Source organism: Odontesthes bonariensis, chromosome 17 (genome assembly GCF_027942865.1).
Source record: "Odontesthes bonariensis isolate fOdoBon6 chromosome 17, fOdoBon6.hap1, whole genome shotgun sequence".
Taxonomy (NCBI): domain Eukaryota; kingdom Metazoa; phylum Chordata; class Actinopteri; order Atheriniformes; family Atherinopsidae; genus Odontesthes; species Odontesthes bonariensis.
The window spans coordinates 13840077-13861506 of record NC_134522.1 but is presented as its reverse complement, the minus strand read 5'-3'; the positions used below and the strand labels follow the sequence as shown (position 1 = coordinate 13861506).

Sequence of the window (21430 nt, the reverse complement as noted above, 5' to 3'; positions counted from 1 at the left end):
AGGATTGACAATCAACATATTTTAACCCATTATGTTGCTGTTTCCAATCCTATGATTTCGACCATGATAATATATGTTGGATTTTTATTTTCATTTTTCAAATCTGAAAAAAAAAGACTATCTTTCAGTCCATAAAAGTGAAATATCGAACTGAAAGTTGGAACTCTGCACCTCCATTTCTAGCAGGAATAGGAGATTCTTTGTTCTGTTGAAAAGAGTGTGACTCTGTCTTTTAAAGATATTCTGTTGATTAATACAGAAACTATAAGCTGCTTTGTTAGGCGTTGTTTCAGAGTAAAACGACTGTTTCTGAATATCCCCTCAGCTTGTACTGCTCTGACCACATGGAGGCTTTTGAATTAGATGTAATTTAGTGCTGGGATAGTTTTCAGCACTCAAGAGGGTTGCTTGGCTGTTTAAAGCTTCTGCATATGAAAAATGTTTTTCAGTGCAAGTCTGTTTTAAATTTGAGCTCGCAACATCTGGTATTAGTTGTTTATCATGCAAAAAAAACTGTTTGGCTGCTTGAATAATGTACGTGGTGTACAGTTAGTGAATAGATGATGCGCAACAACACTTACAACTTTGTGTCACCTCTGAATAATGTATTCTGTAACAAGATGTTGAAAAACAATACAAAACTGAGACCAGTTCAAAACTGAAAGCGATGGAGTCTTTCGGTTTATATTGCAGTATACATAAAGAATTTATACCAGGTATCAGTCTTGCAAGTAAAGATTCCCTCCATGAAGGCCTCTGGGGGCATCCATTTTACTGGCAGCATGGCACGGCCACCTTTTCTGTAGTAGCTAGCTCTGGAAAAGAAAGGCAGTGCCGGCAGATTTAGTAATAGACATGTATGTTCAGTTTAAAATAGAAGGTAAATATAAGGCAGTGAACTCTGTAGGTTCAATCAAGTATTTAGCTCTGCATAGGAAAATTTAATAGCTGTTCAAGTATTTCAGAAATAGTCACATCAAACCAGTTCTTGCTCCAATGAGACACAACATCATAAATAACCATGTCTGCTTTGCTCCTGCAGATTCAGCATACAAACCTGTAAATGTCTCGAGCCATGCCAAAGTCTCCAATCTTAGCCACTCTGTCTGCTCCAGGGTAGGTAAGCAGGCAGTTTCTGGCGGCAATGTCTCTGAAAAATACGTTCAGTCTGTTACAAAATGTAGCTTTATGATGACACCATCGCTTTGTTATATGTTAAGTTCAGCATTTGTCATTTTGCCAAAACATGAGAGATAATGTGAATTTTTTACAGTATGATTAAAAACCACTGCAAGAAAGTATTTCAGTGAAGCATCATAGACATGCAGTTAGAGAGGCTCCAAACATCGTGTAAATGCGTGACTGCATGTGCAGCAGTTTTTCCTATTTACAGATTTTCACACCTTTTATAAAATCTAAAGTCTGATACTAGTTTAAATGTTTTTGTTTCAGCCAGTGTTATACAAGAGCTAAGGAACGGCACACAAACCACAAACCAGAGCTCAGCTCCAGTTATGCATTTCATTTCTGAGTTGCTGATCCCTGCTTTCGCTTTCTACTCAAACTCCAGCATCAGCTCCAACAACTGGATGCGAGTCCTAACCTGTGTATGAACTGATTCTCCTCCAGGTAGCGACAGCCACGGGCGATGTCTCTGGCCATCTGCAGCAGCTCCCACATGGTGAGTGAATAGGTCTGGCCCTGGACACAGCACTGCTCAATTAGGCGGGCCCCACAAACACTCACCAACCTCAGATGCAGGTTCACACACAAAGCTGCTGCACAGTCATACCGTTCGTGGTCTGTTTTGTCTCAGAAAACTTTTCATGTCTCCTCCGGTCATCAGCTCCAGCAAGATGAAGCGCGGCAGGATGTTCAGACTAACCCCGATGCAGCGCACAATGTTCTCGTGGCTGAACTTGCTGAACGAAAAAAAGGTGAACAATATGAGATTTAGGAGGGCTGCACTTAGTGGTGTGTTCATGATAAAAAAAAAGACATGTCATGTTCATGTGTATGTCTGTCTTAAGCTGTCATATCATATAGTAAGCACAGAGCAGGCAGAATGAATGAAAACAGCTTCAGATATGATGCCACCACAACCTTCTGTGATCACCTGAACTACTGAAAAGTTCATTTTAATGTACTTTTTCACATCAAACAAACAAAATTAATTAATGTTGAGCTGTCTCCATTTTCTCAAAATGTATGGACCCTGCTACCATAAAACTTTGGAAAATCGGTTTGATAATAAAGGGGCACGTTATACGGCGGCCACCGCTCAATGTAAGTGTAGTCTGGTGCACCTCATAATCAGCGCCTCCATCAGGAAATCCATTTCATCCTGTTCGGAGCAGATTTCTGGAAGAGTCTGTGTAGCAGAAAAAAAATAAATAAATCAGAGAAGCAGTTTGAAGTTTGTGTGCCATTGTCAAGTGAAACTACATCACTAGTCCTAATCAGCAGAGCATTGAAAAGCAGGCAACACAATGTAGAGCTCACTCAGTTTTCCTCTTTTTTATGCATTTTGGTGTAATTCGAGGGCACTGACTGCACAAATTTACAAACATTTTTCTCTAGACATGTTATTTCATCTTTGTGGAGTTATATTTCTAAGAGTTTTAAGAAATTGGAAAAACTAGGAATACTTCTTCACATAAATGCATACAAAAATGTTGTTTGTGACTCGGATGCAGGAGAGACAGGAGCGCCACTGTGGGATGTTTGTTGAGTGCCACTGTCATGCATTTATGTACAACTTGTCCTCATATGCGTTTCAGGGTGTGAGCTGACCTTTATGGCCACCTGCATAGAACTACCATCGGGACCTATCCCTAGAACTTGTCCTTCATAGACTTCACCAAATGCTCCATGACCGAGAGCCCTAAGAAAACACAGCAGGAAATATCATATTGAAATTGGAATTGAAACTACTGCACAGGTACATTTTCACACGATATCCTCACGTCATACCTAAGAAGTGTGATGTTTTTGCGTGGTACTTCCTTCAGATCCCCGAGTGAGGCAGCCTTGCCGGCGAAGCAGTAGTTCGGGTTGTAGTCCGTCATGATGGTGGAGGAACGGATCTTGCTCAGCTTGTACTCTGGACTCTGCAGACGTCCCCTCACTGCATGCAGCTCATTTTTCCGGCGGTACCACACTACGGACAAATATAACAACAGAGTACAAACAAGCTCATTTTACCTCAGAGTCTGGGAATGCTTTGCAAAATTCATAACCCTGACAGTAACCACGAACCCACACCTGCATGCAAGTGGCAGATGCAACTTACTGACTACAAAGTGTAGGAGCACTAACACAAGGAGGGATCATCTCAGTGGTGGAAAAAATGGTTCACAGACACTCATTTTGTTCCCGAAAGAGTACTCATCTGTTTACGCATTGCACACCTGCACATTAGTAAGCTCACCCTGAACAGTTTAAAGAAAATTGGATAAAAAAAATAAAATAAAAAAGTCTTTAATCTGTGAAAATCAGAGAAAGACATGTTTTGCTATTGGTATAGCCCCTCCTTGGTTACTGTTCCTAGACTATCTATGCCAGTGAGTTTGGACTCACCCGCCGTGGAGGCAGCCCACATCCCCGATGCAGGTTGGTAGTCTGCCAGGGAGGGGGAGTGGCGTGCAGGTAAGAGGTGCCGTCGAGCCATCGCCCGGTGCAGATGCTAGGGACTCGGGGGGGGGATTGGGATGAGGGGAGTGTGGAGGAGGAAAGGGGGAGGAGGAGGAGCAGCAGGAAGAGGAGGAGGAGGAGGAAGGGAGGGGTGGAGGAGATGGGGGCGCCCAGGGTACAGACTACCTCCCTGCATGGGGGAGAGCTCAGGTGGAGAAACAGCATTAAGCTGATGGGTGTGTGAGTGTGCTTTGCTGCAATTTAAACAGCCACTGATTTAAAAAAAAAAAAAAAAAAGCTTAGTAAATCAATCCCCCTTCAAATTTTTTTAAAAGGTAAGTAAATGTTTCACACGAGCGTCAGTCATTTAGTCTCTGGTTTATTTACCTGCAAGAGCAAACATTTACACAAATTACAAGTAATGAAGAAGTCACACTAAAGAGCTTATGTTTATTTAAACACCTCACCTGTAATTGATATTTAATTGCAGATTACAAAGGGTGTATTTATGGTTTAACTGTTCCACACCATATATTTTAGAAACATTAATTTTCATTGGTTTTTAGAACAGAAAAACGGAGCTTATTTTCACATATTTCTATATCTTTGAAGGCCATTTATCTTATGACTAATATCTGCCATCTATCATCATGACTTATCCAAACCTTTGCTAACTGGTCTTCTCCCTCTTTGAGCCATTTCCCCAAATTTCTTATTACCTGAAAGGACATCAGTCTGCCATTGTTCAATGTTGTATTGACTGGAACAAGAAATGCATTTTGTTTTAGCAAAATATTCTCTTACATTGACAGATGAAAATACATTTTTCCAGTGTGTATCTCATCCATGCACTGGGAACATCATTTAAATGTTTGGTCTGAAGTACTATTGACTTTATTGCTTAAGTTTTTATTTATCTATTTTTTTTCAGAATAGGGTCAAAATGATACAGGCTCAGATATGTTCAAACATGCACTTGAAATTGAAAGTTGCCAAAATGTCTGCACTTGCCAGAGCCTCTTCACTACTCATTAGTGATTGTGATTGGCTGCAGATGATGGCGTCTCTGTGTTAATTTAGAAATGGTTTGTTTGACAGCAGTCACTGGATTGACCAGTACACAGTCCAATGGGAAATTCCCAGCTCGGTGCAGAGCTGAGCGGGAGAATCATCTATTGGAGCCATTACTTTGATCAAAAGATCATCAGTTAAAACAACTGCAAGCCAATGAAAGATCCAAACTGTCACCCGGTCAGGAGCAATGCAGGAACTACAAAGTTACAGTTCAACCAAAAACTGTGAACTGTCCAAAAGCTTTACATCAAATGGACAACATGAGGTTTATGATGTGACACACAGAGCATCAAGCTCCACTGAAGGTTACAGCTGATCATGTGTCTGGAAGAAAGATTTATGGTCAGAAGAGACAAAGACTGAGTTGTTGAGTTCAGCGACCAGAGGTATGCTTAAAGAAGTTGAAGGGAGGCATTCAACCCCACGAACACTGTCCTAAGTGTTAGGTGATTAAACAGAATGAAGTGGCGGTAGCATCATGTTCTGAGGCTGTTGGTCAGAGGACCTGGTTGATTGAACAATGTGGATGCATTTGGGGGATTTCCTCAAACAGAGGATTCAGTGTAATATTTTGATCTCCTGAGGCAACTTTTACGAATTAGCATTTTATGAATAAACTTGTTTGGAATTGGATTATAACGATCTGGATGGAATTGGATTAGAATGATCTGGATGGAATTGGATTAGAATTGGACTGTACATAATCGCGCTTGTTTGAACTAGTTTATTTTCTCTTTAAAGTGCTCTGAGACGACTTTTGTTGTGAATTGGGGGTCGTAAAAATAAACTGAAAGTGAAATGAAGAATGAAAGAAGGGCTACAATGGTGCTGAAACAGGACAATTATCCAAAACAAACGTCAAAGCTGGTGGAATGGAAAACCCAAGCCGAGCATTTGAAACGGCCTTTCCTGTACTGAACTCAACCCCACTGACAATATGTAGACAGTGCTTAAAAGTTGGGACTGTGCCGTGAAAACATCAAATTTAATTGCACTCTACCAATTCTGTCATAGTAGTCAAACACCCTCTGGGTTTACTGTACATTTAGTGTAGACAATGAAGGTTCCATTTTGATTGCTGATTTTAGAAAACCCAAAATAAATAGACACTTATGATGCAAAATGTTCGTGCTGAACGGTCATTTAGCCCAGAAAAAGAAATAACTGAAAGCCCAATATGTCTATGATGAATTTATGTCAACTTCTGGTCAGAAGAGTGAATTTCTGCCAAATAAAAGCTGATGATTTCATTCCTCTTACCTGAAAAGTTTGCATAGTATAGAAATTTGAGCTGAGCTGTCATTTATAATGAGAAGACAAAACAAGACGGATATAATTTTGGATGTATGTATGCAAGTCTACATTTTTGTCTGACCTGCCAATAGATTTGACTCTATGGTTACATTAAAAGTAAGTAAAACATTGCCACCAGAATGATTAGCAGTCTTCTTTCATGGTCTTTGAATATCAATGCAATAAAGCTGTCTTTTCATTGCCCCCTAGGTTTTTGGACACACCACATTCTTGCTTCATGCTCTGCTGAGAAATTTAAATTACTTTGCTCAGACCCCCCTCTGCCAAGATATAGCATGTCATTTATTTTAAATAACTTTCCCGACAGGAGGTTTATCGGATTTACTACTCCATACCCAAAGTGCTTTTGTCGTTCCTGGTTTTCTTGTCGGGCTGTGTTCAAGCCCAGAGAGGCAAAGGTGTAACTGATGTTTCACAGGAAATATGACTCCTCCAGAGACCCCTACACAAAGTTTAGATTCACCAGAACTCACTGTGGGAAAGAAGCTGAGGTTTACTTAATGTCCAGAGAGGTTACGGAAAGGACGACAAGGAGGGAGAACCTGCTATTCAAACCCCTTAAAAAGCACTTGTGTGAATATTAGTGGGTCAACTGCAAATGTCAGGATTCCCTTCTGAGTTATCAGCAAAAAAAAGCGTTATTCGCAGCAGAATCCCTCACCGTCCTATATGACTGCAAAATTACTACACATCTAGACTACTGTATTTACTGTTTATGCAGGTAATAAAAGTTCATATTTGACAGTGCATCACAGCTTCTGAGACTGATTTAAATTCTAATACATTAGTAGCCTATAATATTGTAACATTATAAAGATGACTCATGCTCAGTTTGAGATGTTGTTTGCTGTGTTTTGTTTCGCGTGTTATTGCCACACAGCGGTAAGCTTAAATCCATTCAAAATGGTTCATTGTTAATTCCCTAATTATTCCTATTTCAAGCTGCTTCCTTGTGTCACAAACATCAGTAAAGCATGTCTGACTTTCTAATCTTCCCAGAGTAACTAAAACCTATAACCAACAGACACTTCCCTGTAATTTCTTCAATGAGAAACAGGTACCCGCTCTCTCCCAAACACTGTGTATCACAATGCTTTGTGTAAAAAGCACTTTGCTGTAACACGGATGAATTATTTCTGTTACTTTTAATCATAGAAACACAACGCTCGTGACTTGTGCTTAACTTTTGAGTGTGGCTGTAATCTTCTCAAAAGGACTGAAAGGTCAGTCACAGTCCCTTTCTTTCCCTGCTATTCGTGCCTTTATAATTATGACTGTCTTCACCTTTTAAGCCAAGGCTGACATTTTCTGATATATATTATCCCACTGATCAGCTTGCAGGTAACTGACATAAAATTTGTAGTTAAATGTCAAAGTTTTCTGCTTGGACTTTTTGTTTTTATAGTTTTCGGGTTACAGATATACAGTGAGATGTTTACAGTACATCTCAACCAATTCATGCTTCAGTGAGAGCAATCGTTACATTGCAGGCGCTAAATGAGATATCACCTCTCATCTGCAATTTTATCTCATTCCCACCTCTTTGGAAAAATCTATACTGTATTTAGATACAGTCAGAGAGAAGAGAGCATCACCTGACATAAGTGCTGTAATCAAAGTGTTCAGACTGTGTTCACTGTCAACAACTGATAATTTACAGTCATAACTTTCCCACCGCTCCTGTGTTCATTTAAACATTCATCACAGTTGTTCTCGTTTCTGTTGTTAGTAACGTCTGGAAGCATGTGCATATCCAGCTGCGCTCACAGCCGGTGGAAGGTGGTGGGCACAGACTGCGCACAGAACTGGAGGAGTCTCTTACTGAGGATGATGCCGGTGCAGACCAGGGCAATGCCACTGGCGATGGTGGAGACCACGACAGCCAGGATCAGCGATGTCGACAACGGGCCTTGGGGTGGTAAGCCTTGGGGATGTCAGAAGACGGTCAGTTAACAGGTTTAAACATGCTCTGTATGTTTAGCTTGGTAAGTGTTTTGATTTACACTTTGTACTTTGAAACTAACTTTGTTACACACAGGCGTTATCCAAAGCAAAAAGTAGCGTTGCGGGCAATAACGCACCTAGAGTACTGACACATGTAACGTTGTCACCGGCAAGGAATTCATCATCGTCACACAGACAGAGAATGAGGTGAGTATCTTCTTCTTGTTTGCAGCTCTGTGTCTGACAGTGGCTGCAGTTCAGCTGAACTCTGATCTCACACTCGCCGTGACCCTCCATGGCTGTAAGGAACAATGCACACACACAATCATTAGATTCAACAGACAAAAGAAGGTGAAACATGTGGAATAGATGGTTCCTATCTTGGTCTCATGGTAAAGTTAATTGCCCATGTGGTTTTGATGGAAGAATAAACTGTGGATAAATGTGTTTTTCCCATTAATTAGTAAAACTCTTTTTTTTTTGCTGACAATGCACACATTCGCCAACTTGCATAGGTTCGCCCATGTGGGCCCTACTTAGTTTACAAGGGGGCACAGGTAAAATGCTCATTTTGGGCTCATGGCCACACTGTACCTCAGCATAACCCACGGTGGGGCCCCCTGCATGAGGCTGAATTCTGAAACAACGTCTGGTGACATATTTTACCCTGATTTTTGTTTGCATACAGCAACGAATTAAGGCTGTGTGGTGGATGTGGCTCAGCGGTTTGAGGGGTTGTAAAAGCATCCTTGGAGCACTGATGGCACTGGACCCCATATCACCCCTGATATGTTCATCTGTGTCTGATTGTGAACATCAATGAAAAGTACTGTATGAGTATTTGCCTTAATAATAAAATAAATTGAAAAGTGCTCTGCAAACCCCAGACAATGTTAGAAAAGGCACCGTGTTGACATTTGCTGTTAAGTAGCATGACAGTGCAGCTAAAGCCGGTTTCTTTAAAACTCGTCTTTAAGTGTCGTGGACTCGAACTGTCATCTGTAACTGTTCTGACACGTCTGACATGTTTTGATTGTGATGAACATTGACGCGGCAACACATGTGCCCTCTTGTGGTAATATGATAATAAGCCCAAAATGTACAACAGGATTTATTCAGCTACAAATGTTTTCTCCAAACCACAGCACATAGCCGTTTGGAACGATTTAGACTTTTTGGAAAAGTGAAAGTTAATGTGGCCAGGGTGGTGACAGATCTGGGAAAAAATGCATATTTAACAGTGTTTACCTTGGCTGTGGAAAGATTTGATATATTCAACACATGAGCATCCTTTGAGGAATCTAAGAGCATCTTAAAGAAAGTGATGAAGGAGGCATGTTGGTGCTTTTCATGAGAGGTCGCTGGGGTTTATTTGCGGATTCTTGCATCATGTTACATGCGCTGAATTTATGATTCCAATGCTGGATTTTAAAATGCTGTGAGTTTGGCTTGGCTCGGGGCATTCTGTTTAGCAAAAAACAATAACAAAATATTCACGAGAAGTTAGAAGTTGTTAGAAGTTGTTTTGGTCTTTTCATCAGCCTCGTCCTTTGATCTCTTAACACATTTCATATGGAAGTTAAAGTTGTTAATTATTTTGTGTTTAATGTGTGGATTTTTTTTGGGGGGTGGGGTAGAAAAAGTCATAAACATTTTTGTAATGCTTTTAAAATACCATTACTGGACATTCACCCATGGAGTTGGACTGAATTATGAAAAAAAAAAACTAAACAATTTGAGCAAAACAGAGTTCCATTGTTTTCTCACACACATTTCAAAAGGGGAGAGAAACTGGGCGATGCTCTGTGTGTCACATCACAAACCTCATCCTAAACTTAAAGACAAGAGGACAATCTAACCACATGACAGAAGAATGTTCTGGCTTTTAAATTGAATTATTATATTTATTTTCTGATTATGCCTTCGGTGCGTTTCATGTTGTAGATCCAATCCAGTCATTGTCTTTTCAGAGTGATGACTAACCAGCCCCCACTGCAACAACAACGTCTTTCACACGAAAATGGAGGTCTGTCTCTCGGCGCCTAAGGCAACAGGCTGCACGAGGCTATGAATTAACCGACCGTCTTCCTGTTCCTCCTGCTCAAGTAATGGGAATCAGATGGCTAGTCTCACCAAAAAAAGAAAAAAGACCTCACTTTTTACACCGACACGCATAGTCAGAAATATTTGAATCCTGACACAGTTTTTGACATTTAGCTTAAAACAAATTATTTAGTCATTTAAGTTGTGGTTATGAATATTAGTTGTAAGCGCACAATGTCAGACACTCTTGTCTTCTGTCATATCATCGGTATGGTTCCACGAGCAGTAAGACACGTCTATGTCATCGCAGTGTTTTTAGCTGAAATTGCATTTTTCTGATCATGAGCTATTCAAAGACTTCTGCACATCTTTTTCTTCTTGTCCTTCCATATCAAAGTGATCTTAGTTTTATCCGTCTAAAGAATGCTGTTCCAGAAGTGTTTTTCAAGACCTTTCTCCCTTTGAGTTTTTTAAATGGTTTGTGCCTTGAGGTGAACCCTGAGGATCGGCTTTGTGAAGTCTTTTCTTTATGGGAGACTTGAATAATGATTGCTGACCTCCTGGAGAGTGTTCTTCGCTTGGCTGGACGACATCACAGGGATTTCTAAAAACAATTTTTTTTGGTTCACAGAAAGGATCTACCACTGTTGTCTTCTGTGGGCATCCAGGCATTTTTATGTTGCAGGGCTGATCAATGCATTTTGTTTTCACAGAATTGGACAAATAATTGATATTTCCACTCCGGATGTTTTTACTATGAACCGGATTTGTTGGTGTGGATTCTCAGTTATTCAGTAATGATAATCCTAGGAACTTGAATAATGGACACTTCTTTTCTTGGTTCTTGTTTCACTTCCAAAAGGCTTTTTTAGTTTCTTTCGGATAAAAAGTGAAATGTCTTCTAGAACCAAGCCAAGAAGTCCAGTTGCCCTTTTATTCAAGCTCTTAGGATTATGTATCGGATTGATCTATCGTGCTTTTTTAGCCTAAGTAAGGCCTTAAATACTTGCATTGAGAGCTCCTCTGACTGCATATTGTGAGTCCATAGCAACAGCTTCAAAATGCAAGCACAATAATTAAAATCAACAACTAAGCTTTTACTTGCCTAATGGATGAAGTAATAATCCACACCTGTCTGACACTGCTATTGAACCAACATTTGAGGACCAGTAAAAGTGCTTTACATACCAAAGAGTTATAATTCCTAAACTCATCCCTATATACCCTCTAATCAAAGCCAAAAATTTGCATTTTCAGTGCACATTCATTTTATAAATCTATATAGAAGATATGCTTTAGTAAATTGTGTCGATGCCCAAAATGTCTGCATCAGAATAACTGTAATTTGGCGCACCTTTAGCTAAACACACAGACACACACATAAAGTGATTTTTCACTTGATGTTTTGACCTTGATGTTGTTCTGAGTACAGAAAAAGGGGCCCAACAATGTCTACCTAGTCTTGAATCCCATATATTTGAAACAGGCTGTGATGGAAATGTTACATTCACAACTAAAGATCTCTGTAAGCTATTTTAAATTGTTTGGTAGGAAATATAAAGTAATCCTTCTCTCGTACAAACACTCATCTGGGATACACATGGCTTTTGTGTTTTTGCAGTCAAGGCTATCCAACTGCATTCTATCGAAGTTTGTCAAAAAGTCTTGACCTCTTAACCTTTTCTACATGAATTTCAACAGCATTTCATAGTCTTTGTCAATGGATGGGATGCACTTAGTTCTCTTTTCCGTTGCACTGTTATTTTGTTCAGTCCTCATTAGTGCATTTCTCTCTACTATTCAGTTCCTCTTCACTCTGATCAACTCCATTTCATTTTCTTCCATTCTATCATGTTTTGCAGAAAAATCGTACAGGGCCTGTTTGCTCCCTATTCACATTTGGTTTGTGCACCTTTCTAAACATTTAGACAACGTACAAATATGCCTCGTGTCAGTGAGTCCCACCTGCGAGAGGCTGCAGGAAAATCTCTCCCATTGGATGAATGAATGAAACTCCATCCTGTCCATCGGCTGTGATCTCGTCTGTCAGCGCAGCATCACCTCCTGCCAAAAAAGGAACGTTTCCATTCACTAGTGAAGCAAATGACCTTTTAACATCTGCAAATACACTAGACTGCACAGAATCACCAGAGGATAGCATAATAGGCTTTGTTGCATCTAGATGTAATGCAGAGAAATTCGTCATCCAAACTGAAAACAAAAGTCAAGAAAGAAAAGGCAACAACAACAGCACTGAACCAAAAAGGCCTAGAGTTACATTCAAAGAGGTCATCCAGAGGTTAAGGGCGTATTCACACCAGGAAAGTCCGATAGTTCACTTGCTTTGGTCTGAACCTTTTTTTTTTTCATTTTGGTGCGGTTTGCTTTCAGACTGTACATTTCAGTAAACGGACCAAAATATGTCAACAAAGCCACGCGCCCTGAAGTCGTTCGGCTATTGGTCAGAATCGACACGCGCAACACAAAGTGCTAAATTCAAAAGTGAATGTATTCATGGACGCTTTCCGTGCCGTTATTGCTTTTAATATAATCAAAACTATATGTTTTTTCAACGTTTTGCTATTTTCACAACTGTGTAATTACTATGCTGCTGTACAAGTAATTTATCAACAACGATGACAAAGGGCAAGGCGGCTACGGAGGAGAACGCTGATTCGGTCTTTCGTTAGCTTTACCACAGCCGGTCTAGTAATTAGAAGAACGACGCTCTGTTACCTAGCAGCAGACAAACGACGGATGCTCCCGAGGTACAAAAAAGCAAAAAGTCTGGGATTAGGTCCGGTCTGCTTTCACACCTCCAAAAGATCCGCACCAGGGTTCGTTTGATCCAGACCGAGTCCGACCTTTCAGCTCGGTCTCGGTCCGCTTGTTTGGTCCGGACCAGAGTTCGGTGGTTTGTATTCAGACCATCCCAAAAGGTCCGAACCAACGAAAATCTGGTCCGTTTGGTCGTTTGGTCCGGACCAAACGAGGTAGGTGTGAATACGCCCTAAGACTGCTGTTAAGATTTCATCTGAATTGTGAAAGCAGTGAAAACACAACAGTGGCATTGCAAAAACATGCATATTTTTGTCTAAACAATAATCTTTTCCTAACCAATTTGTTTACATTTCCAATTCTAATCATATTGCCTAAACCCAACCAGGAAGGCCCAAAGTTTTGTCATAACATGCTGTGTTCACATATAACCGGCAAAATGGCATCCACAAAGGTGACAGTTTTGTTTTCTAATCCACCCTGAATAATGCTATTGCGTAAATCCAACCAGGAAGAGATAACAGTATTTCAGTAAGGTTACTAACTGAATGTAATTCAGAGGTGAAAAAACAGCTGACGTTATTGACCGTGAACACACATCATGAACATATGACTAATAGAAAGTGCGGCATGTTACCATGCCAACGATTCCACTCCTCCCATTCCATCACGTGCAGTAGTTTGCACCAATATGGGTTATATTTTAGGATGTGAACAAATTATGTGTTTGTTTTATGATTGAAGGACTTGTTTCTCTTGGAATATCTGGGATATTATGTCACTGTTTGTCGACTCACACAGGAAACAGCTTGTGAGTCGTCATTTTAATCTAGGACAGGTTTGATGTTTTTCATAAGGTTGTTTCCATTCCCCCTAATGTGCATCCAGTCTTTCTCATAACAGGGAGAAAACACCGAAAACAAGCGTCCAAAATCTTGTGCATAAGGCCATTATGGCATTTTTGCTTGTCAGTGTGTTCAAATACAATTTAAAGACGGTTTTCTTTCAGTGAAAAAACTGTCGCATTTCAAGCAATAAGTCACAAAATGGGGATTAGATTGAAGAAATTCTTGAAAGAACCTGTTTTCTTCTGTAGGTTCTTGTATCTAATTACCAGACTAGAAGATAACCCCCCCCCCCCCCCTCCTCTGTTACTTTTCCTCTGGGGTGGCCATTCCTGCAGGTCTATTCTCTTTATCACAGTGACCTTTCCACACCGTTGAAAGTATTCAATCCTCAAATACAGTGTCCCTGGTGTCATCCAGAAACCACATTGCTTGATTCTTCTGAGCCAATCAACCCTTATGCTTTGCTCTTTGAATATCATTGTAACTGCGACACTCTGCCTTTAATTCAGCCCTCATACTCCCCATCTCCTCTACAGCTTTGTCTTCATCCAGGACTTTATTGCTCATACGATGTAGTATTTCACTTAAAGAAAGTCTAAAGTTTTTGGGGCATTTTGAAATGCCCCAAATTGTTGTTTGTTTAAATCTAAAGTGCTCCAAATGATCTCCCATTTATTCATTAATGTATGTGATTATCAATAAAGAGGGTCTGTAATTTGTAATGTTGAGAGTGAAACAGGCAAGAATGAATCATTCTTCACACTGAGGCACAGGCTGGTGAATCATTTTGGTGATGAAACTAAAATAATGAATCCTCTTCTCTTGAAGAATTTTTGAGGGAACATAGAGTACAACACACAAAGACACAGGTACTTTCCAAATAGATCAAATGTTCTTACCCCTGTATCCGCCTCCACCACCACCGGCTGTGCAGGCTCCACCTCCACCTCCGAAACCCCCAAAGGTTGACCAGCCAAGCTTGGACACAGCAAGGGGACATGAAGACCCCCCCATTGCACCTTCCATCAGCGATTTGCCTGCACTCATGTGAGGACTAGGACTGTCCTTCCAGCCACCACCTCCACCTTTAGGAAAATAAAGCCCCACATGACTCAAATATTAAGAAAGGATTAAAAACATGACTGACTCTTGCTACTGTTTGAAATCAATCCATAGAGACGAAAGTATTTTGACTGCTCACTCCTTTTACGTTCCACAGAAAAATGGATTTGCTCTGGTAAATTTGGAAAGGTCAGGCCTAATCCAAGGTGTTTTAGCGAGGTCACCTGAGAAATTCCTTAGACTTCATAAAGTACCCCAAAAGCCCAATTTTTTTTTTCACCTACTTGTTTTATGTTAAATAAAACTTATCTTGTGCCTATGTGGTCGAGGCAACTTAAAAAACACTGTTATAAGTGCCAGTGATAGCACCATCTGAGTATCTATGGTTACCACTGCTTACAATATTTATTGTTTGTCTGGTTCAGTCGCCACAAGTCAGTCACAACTAGCGACCGCTAATTCAGCAGAGTGTATCGGCAGCAGAGGGAATCAGTGAGAGATAGATCTGTCTGTCTGCCCCCTTCTGGGAATCACACTCTGCTTGGTGTATTAGTTCCTTTTAATAAGGCTCCTTTAGGGTAAGATCTTCTAACAACAAAGAAGCTCACTCTTAATAATAATAATAATAATAATAATAATAATATATAAGTTTTGCTCAAAGACGCTTTACATAAGGAACAAACAGAAAGCAGAGACAAAAACGAGACATTATAAACAAGAAGACAAGAGAAAAACACTGTTACAGACTTTAGGCACATAGGGGGGGGAGAGAGGAACATTTTATCAGCTGTTGTAGGTGATTTTGAACAGGTGGTTTTTGAGCTGGCTTTTGAATGAGGGGAGTGTATCGGAGTTCCGAATGGCTTGTTGAGACTATAACTGACAAGGTAGGAGCGCTTCCAGCAGGAGATGTAAATGCATCGGCCACAGATACACAGCACAGCTTTTGACTTGTCCACTATTCTTTTTTTTCCTTTGTGTCTGTTTATGTGCAGCAGGTGGTCAAACACAAGAGGGTCAAGAGATTTAGCTATTCAGTCCAACACAAGGCCAAAATCCTTTTCAACCCTTCCCCTTAGACTCTTGATGTCACATAATCACAAGATAGTAACACTGATGTTATATGTATATATATATAGCCGTTTTTACTTTAAGAATTTATGGCAACACAGTGGGTCAGAGTGCATTTACTGAGAACGTTTCAAAGAACCTTTCTGTCACATACGCTTCAAAGGTCAAGACCGATCACGAAACTAAGAATGTGATCCAGACATATCCCATTATCCACAGGCCAAACACAGAGTGCTGTGTGTGTGAATACAGAACAAACAAATCCTTTATTCATCACAATATCCAATACAGGATAATGCTGTCTTTTAGAGAAATGAAAATGTGCTTTCAATATCACACAGCTGTGTGGATGTGAGATCGAGAATCTGAGTCATTCAGGGTTACAGTACATTCTTTACTGGGACATTAACTTCTGTTAGCTAATAAAGTAAAGATGGGAGTCATACATTTATCAGTGTCATCAGGAATAATATATATGATTCTTACTCTTGAATACAACGACCATTCACTGTAATTAATACAATCCAACAATCAATAACTATGTGGCTTTAAATCTATTTTCCAAATTGCATTCAAAGATATTCCTCCCCATCATTCATTAGCTTAAATGGTGAGATAAGACAAGTTGAAAACGAAAGAAGAAGGTATGAACAAATTTGTGATTAATTTCCTGTTCATTTCTAGAAACATTATCATTGAAATGTTAAAGCGCCTATACTCATAAATTACATTTTTTTTCATGTTGCAAAATGCTACAACACCTAATGCTCAGTCTAAGACTCCATCTCTTTAAAGGAAAACGTCGGAAAATTTAAATTTTCCTATTTTTCCTGACACCTGTCCCCCAAAAATCGATTTCTCACACTGTTTTACATTATTCAACCCATAACCTTGCGCTCCCAGATTTTTTCACTTCTGGCCATGGGCGCAGCCATGTTCAGCCACATCCGGGCATATTTTACGTCAGAAATGCAATTCGACTTGTGCAGCGGAAATAAAATTCTACTTGTGTGGCGGGAGTGTGCTCTAACAAAGTGTAGAGTGTAACTTGGAAATACACAATGATTGAATACTACCTGTATATAGTAGAATTAGAAATTATTTTTATTTCAACATGTATGTTCACATATATCTGTAGTGATAGTCTACAACTGCCTCGTCGGCGTGAAGGAAACCCTTGTAGGTCCCGTCCTATTTATCCCTGATCGCCCACACCGCACAGGAGGGAATCACTCTTCGGAAGCGCTTACCAAGTCTCCCATGGAGAAAGTAGGTCACCTGCCGGTAGGCCTGGAAACGGTACACAAGGTTGGGTATGGGGTCCGGAAACGCCTCACGGCTCGTGGACACAACCGGTGAGTCGTTAGCATTTGGCGGCGGTGTCGCGGCTGCTGCGACAGCCACTTGTCCATCCTTATTTTTAGCCTTATCCGACCATCTCGGCTGATGGCTATAAGCTAACATAACTTGGATCGAGAGGCTGATCATGATCTGACTCGGACTCAGGCGAAACTTCGCATTCTATCTCCGGGTCCGAGTCAGACCAAGACAGTTCGTAAGTGTCTTCCATTGCTGTAGAAAAATGTTTGCATTTCTGACGTCATGTTGAGTGAACATGGCGGCGCTAGGGAGGGAGAGCCAGAGCGGTATAACTTGAATTTCAAACATTCGCGAATGTTACTCTCTCGGGCTGACAAATGTAAACAAGGTCAGAAATCGATTTTGGGGAACATGTACCAGGGAAAGTAGTAAATTTGAAACTTTCCGGCGTTTTCCTTTAAGAAGCCCCTACCCAGAAGCCCCTGCATCTGCACTGATTAGCCATTGTACAGTTGTTTCTGTAACCTTGATTCTGTGAGTGCAGGCCTTAGACTGTAAAGACAAGACCACCACAAAGTCAGCCATTGGTTTGTGAACTGTTGTTTTAAAGCCTTGACTTTGCCATTCTTTTCATGCCATCTGTGTCTTTTTGGAACCAGTAGTGAAAAACTGAAAAATCTTCTTTTTTTTTTCTTTTTTTTGATGGACGACCAGCCCACAAACCACAAGGGATATGGAATGAATGAAGCTAGTGACACCATAAAGACATGTGGGAAAATACTGTATTTTCAATTGAAGCCAGTGATGTCTTTTGACGGCACCCAGCTGTTATCAGAGGTATTGCATTTGCAGGGACTGTGGCGTTGGCTTCACATCTGACAGCACATGGCTACATGTATTTAATTACCGCCTCTGGTGTTGGCACAGCCCTCCGAGAGATGTCAGCGCCTGACAAAACCCTGGAGTTTTATATTTAATGTTCATATAAACAGTGGACCACTACACCCCATGTCAGACCACGAGGCATGTCTTCATGCAATTGGGTTACCGTTTCTGAGAATTCTTCTGTCACAGTCATTCATCTTTGCTTATGCTAGATTCGATCATTTGGAGTGATGCAGCAGTATGAGAGTACCATCAAGGGAACATAATGGTCACTGTTTTGTTTGGACTAAAGCACCAAGGGCATAATGAAATCCAAGTGAAAAAGACCTAGATTAATGGGTTTTACATAGTTCTTAAAATCTACACAATTTCGGGCATTTTCTGTCCATTGGCATCTAAGCATAACAGAGATCTATAGGTCTACGATCAATGATGATGATATTGTCATCCACTTGCCCAATATCATTCAAACTAAAATGAATCCACTGGGTTTCTCAGGTCCCCACATGTTAAGCGATGCACGAAGACTCCTGTATTCACTCTTTAGAGGAAGCATATGCTGCTCCACAGCAGTGAGGAAATAATGGTGGACTTCCCCTTTAATCTAGCTTTATTTTAGGGCATTTCAAACTAGCAACTGGACAGAAGTTGAAGAAATGTGTGACATGATGACGTAGACGTGGAATGGAAGAAATTCTGGACTGCAAATCAATCTATTACGGTAATTCAGAAGGAGTGTTTTCTGTGGGAAAGAGCAACTATCTTTAGCATAAATTTTTGTCTTCGGAACTTTACACATAACATAACTTTGCTTCAGTTTTTATCATCCAACATGATTCTTGCTCAGTTATTGACTGTTTTAAACAATTTTGACCCAGAATTTCATTTGAAATTAACAAAAATGATTAGGCTGATCTTCAAGTGAAATATTAAAACCGGGAAACACAAAAATTCAATTATATACAAAGAAAGGAAAATGAGATCATTCGTTTTCATTTAGTTTGGCTGAAAAACATTCACGTGGCGGTGGATGGATAGCTTATGTTACTCTACCTGCTGCACCACTTAGGCCGTTGGTACTGCGAGCTGTGGTGCTGTTTTCGTACTGTTCCTGTGGTTCCAGCTCGAGACTGTACTCTGGATCTTCCAAGTAGGCATTTCCTCCTCCACCAGCTGCAATCAGCAAAGGAACCAGCTCGCCATGCTCCATCTGACAAAACCAGAATACAGTAACTCTGAAATAGTGTATATGCCTATATGCTACTAGTCATGGAAATTCAACTTGACCCAGGATGTCTTAATCTTTAATATAGATAAGCGATCAAAAATTACAGAAGATACATTTGCTTAGTCTCTTTCTGAACAAGAGTGTTTGTTCAACCTTTATCTAAACCCGTGGGATTGGACTGTGACACAGTGGGCATTTTTTAGAGATCATGGGTGCAAACCAAAGTTCTTCTCTTGGGAGGAATTGGGACTAGGCCCAAATTTGAACAAAGTGCTATACAAATCCAAATAAGGGAGACACAGTTTTGAATTAACACAAAATATCTTCTGGTACCTTAAAGATGAAAGTGGCTCCTCCTCCGCCACCTCCTCCGCCGGCCCACTCTGCACTAGCCTCAACATTGAGGTTATCTTCAATCACCGATGACTCTCCCAGACAGATCTTCTGGGTGAGGGGATTTCTCTGGAGAGTGAGAATGAGAATCAAGTGTGAGACAAAAAAAATAGAGACAACGTCATACAAACAAGAGAAAGACAACTGTATCTAGGTCACTTTAGTCTCTCTGTGAAAAAAGATATCTCAGTGATACATCGCAGATGCCAACCTATTCTTCCAGCCTGTCGTCACACTTGACCTACTCACCCCTGGGCACGCATCTTCTCCCTGGTGGCCCACCAATATGTAAAGAGTATCTCCTTTCTCCAGAGGAAATATGGCAGATATAAACACCCCGTGGTTGCGTTTGTTGTGATTTTTGGCTCCTTTTCCTCCCACAGCCCCATACGCCGAGATCCTGAGGGAGATTGTTTTAACACAAGGGGATTAAACTCGGACTGAAATAAATTGCTTTTTGGCATCAGGCTCCACAGTACATCCAATGCTAGATAGACACTTGTGCAAACAGCTGTACACAAGGTGTTTGTCATAAAACACAGATCAAAGAGACCGTCTCCTGCAGTCTTGTAAAGAATTCCACTAACACATTCTGTGTTAAGTACAACACAGTGTTGATACGTAGCTCAGTTATGTATTTCAGCCTCAGTTACTCAACATTCTGCAAATCCTTTGAGTAATTCTGTATCCATCTTGACTGTCAGTGCAAAGACAATGGAAACGCTTGGAGTCTTGATCTAGCAGGACCACAAACACTTGCACTGAGCATTATCTTTAAAACCCCACCTATAAACTATGACCTCAGCCGTGTCTTAATGTTACACAAAGAGGTCTATAGCTCCAAAAAGTAAACAAAGAGAATCCAGTTAAACAAATCTGACAAATATAGCAAACTTAGACATGAATATTATATGTAGTCACGTCTTTATTCAGGGAAATTATCCAATGTTACATATTTTTGAGAAACAGAAATATGTGTGCCTCCAGGATTGGCAGTTCACTTTAAGATGATAGTTAGAGTCAGACGCTTTTGATTAAAGGGATGACAATCAAGTGTGAACTGAGTTTGAGCTACGCAACAAGTTTGCAAAGATATATTACGTTACTTGTGGGATTGTGGTAATTTCCGAGGCCCTCAGAATAAGCATTGTCAATAATCTCTGAAGAGTTTGGACTCAATCCACAATCAGACGGATAATGTACAAACTGATAAAATTCAAGACCACTGCCATTCTCCCCAGGAGTGGTCAGCCAAAAAGATCACTCCAACCAGTTGAAGTAACTCTTAAAAAAGGAGTTCTTCTCTCCACTGTAACCTGCTGCCCTGAGTCAGTGTGAAGGATCAATGCAATCTTTGGTTTCTCTGGCAAAGCAACTCTTTATTGATTGACATAATATGAATGCAAGTATGATAAATTGGACTGACTTGGATTATCATGAATTGGATTTAATTGGACTGCATCTGTAAAGTGCCTTGGGATGATGTTCATTGTGTATTGCTGTTATGTAAAGAAACTTAAATGAACTGAAATTCAATTCCAAGAGCAAGGAGTGAAATAGTTCCAGAGGTCACAAAGTAACAAGGGTTTCTTTAAACTCCATGTTCGCGAAACTGTTTTCTAGAAAGATTAGATAAAAATCCAACTCTCTATCATTGGAGAAAGAAAACAAACTCTCCATTCAAGCAAAACAACCGTATCCTATTTGTAAAAATGGGTGGTGGAAGTATCATGGTTCGTTTTGCTGCATCTGGGTCAGAATGGCTTGGGATAAATGATATAGTGTTGAATTTACCATTATATCAGGGAATTGCAAAGGGAAATATCAAGGTTTCTCT

General features: G+C 40.3%; 1 protein-coding gene across 1 annotated transcript in view; it reads right to left on the bottom strand.

Moving 5' to 3' along the window:
- Window positions 1-21430, bottom strand: part of ltk (leukocyte receptor tyrosine kinase) — a 59371-nt gene that overhangs the window by 2985 nt on the left and 34956 nt on the right. Inside the window, exons 13-26 of the mRNA XM_075448252.1 lie at window positions 19843-19993; window positions 19534-19662; window positions 19026-19182; window positions 14534-14719; window positions 11974-12072; window positions 8103-8264; window positions 7844-7945; window positions 2974-3160; window positions 2794-2884; window positions 2307-2371; window positions 1793-1922; window positions 1604-1701; window positions 1058-1150; window positions 714-815 (exon numbers count right to left, since the gene is read on the bottom strand). Coding sequence (XP_075304367.1) covers window positions 714-815; window positions 1058-1150; window positions 1604-1701; window positions 1793-1922; window positions 2307-2371; window positions 2794-2884; window positions 2974-3160; window positions 7844-7945; window positions 8103-8264; window positions 11974-12072; window positions 14534-14719; window positions 19026-19182; window positions 19534-19662; window positions 19843-19993 — 1752 coding nt within the window. The remainder of the gene's footprint in view (window positions 1-713; window positions 816-1057; window positions 1151-1603; window positions 1702-1792; window positions 1923-2306; window positions 2372-2793; window positions 2885-2973; window positions 3161-7843; window positions 7946-8102; window positions 8265-11973; window positions 12073-14533; window positions 14720-19025; window positions 19183-19533; window positions 19663-19842; window positions 19994-21430) is intronic.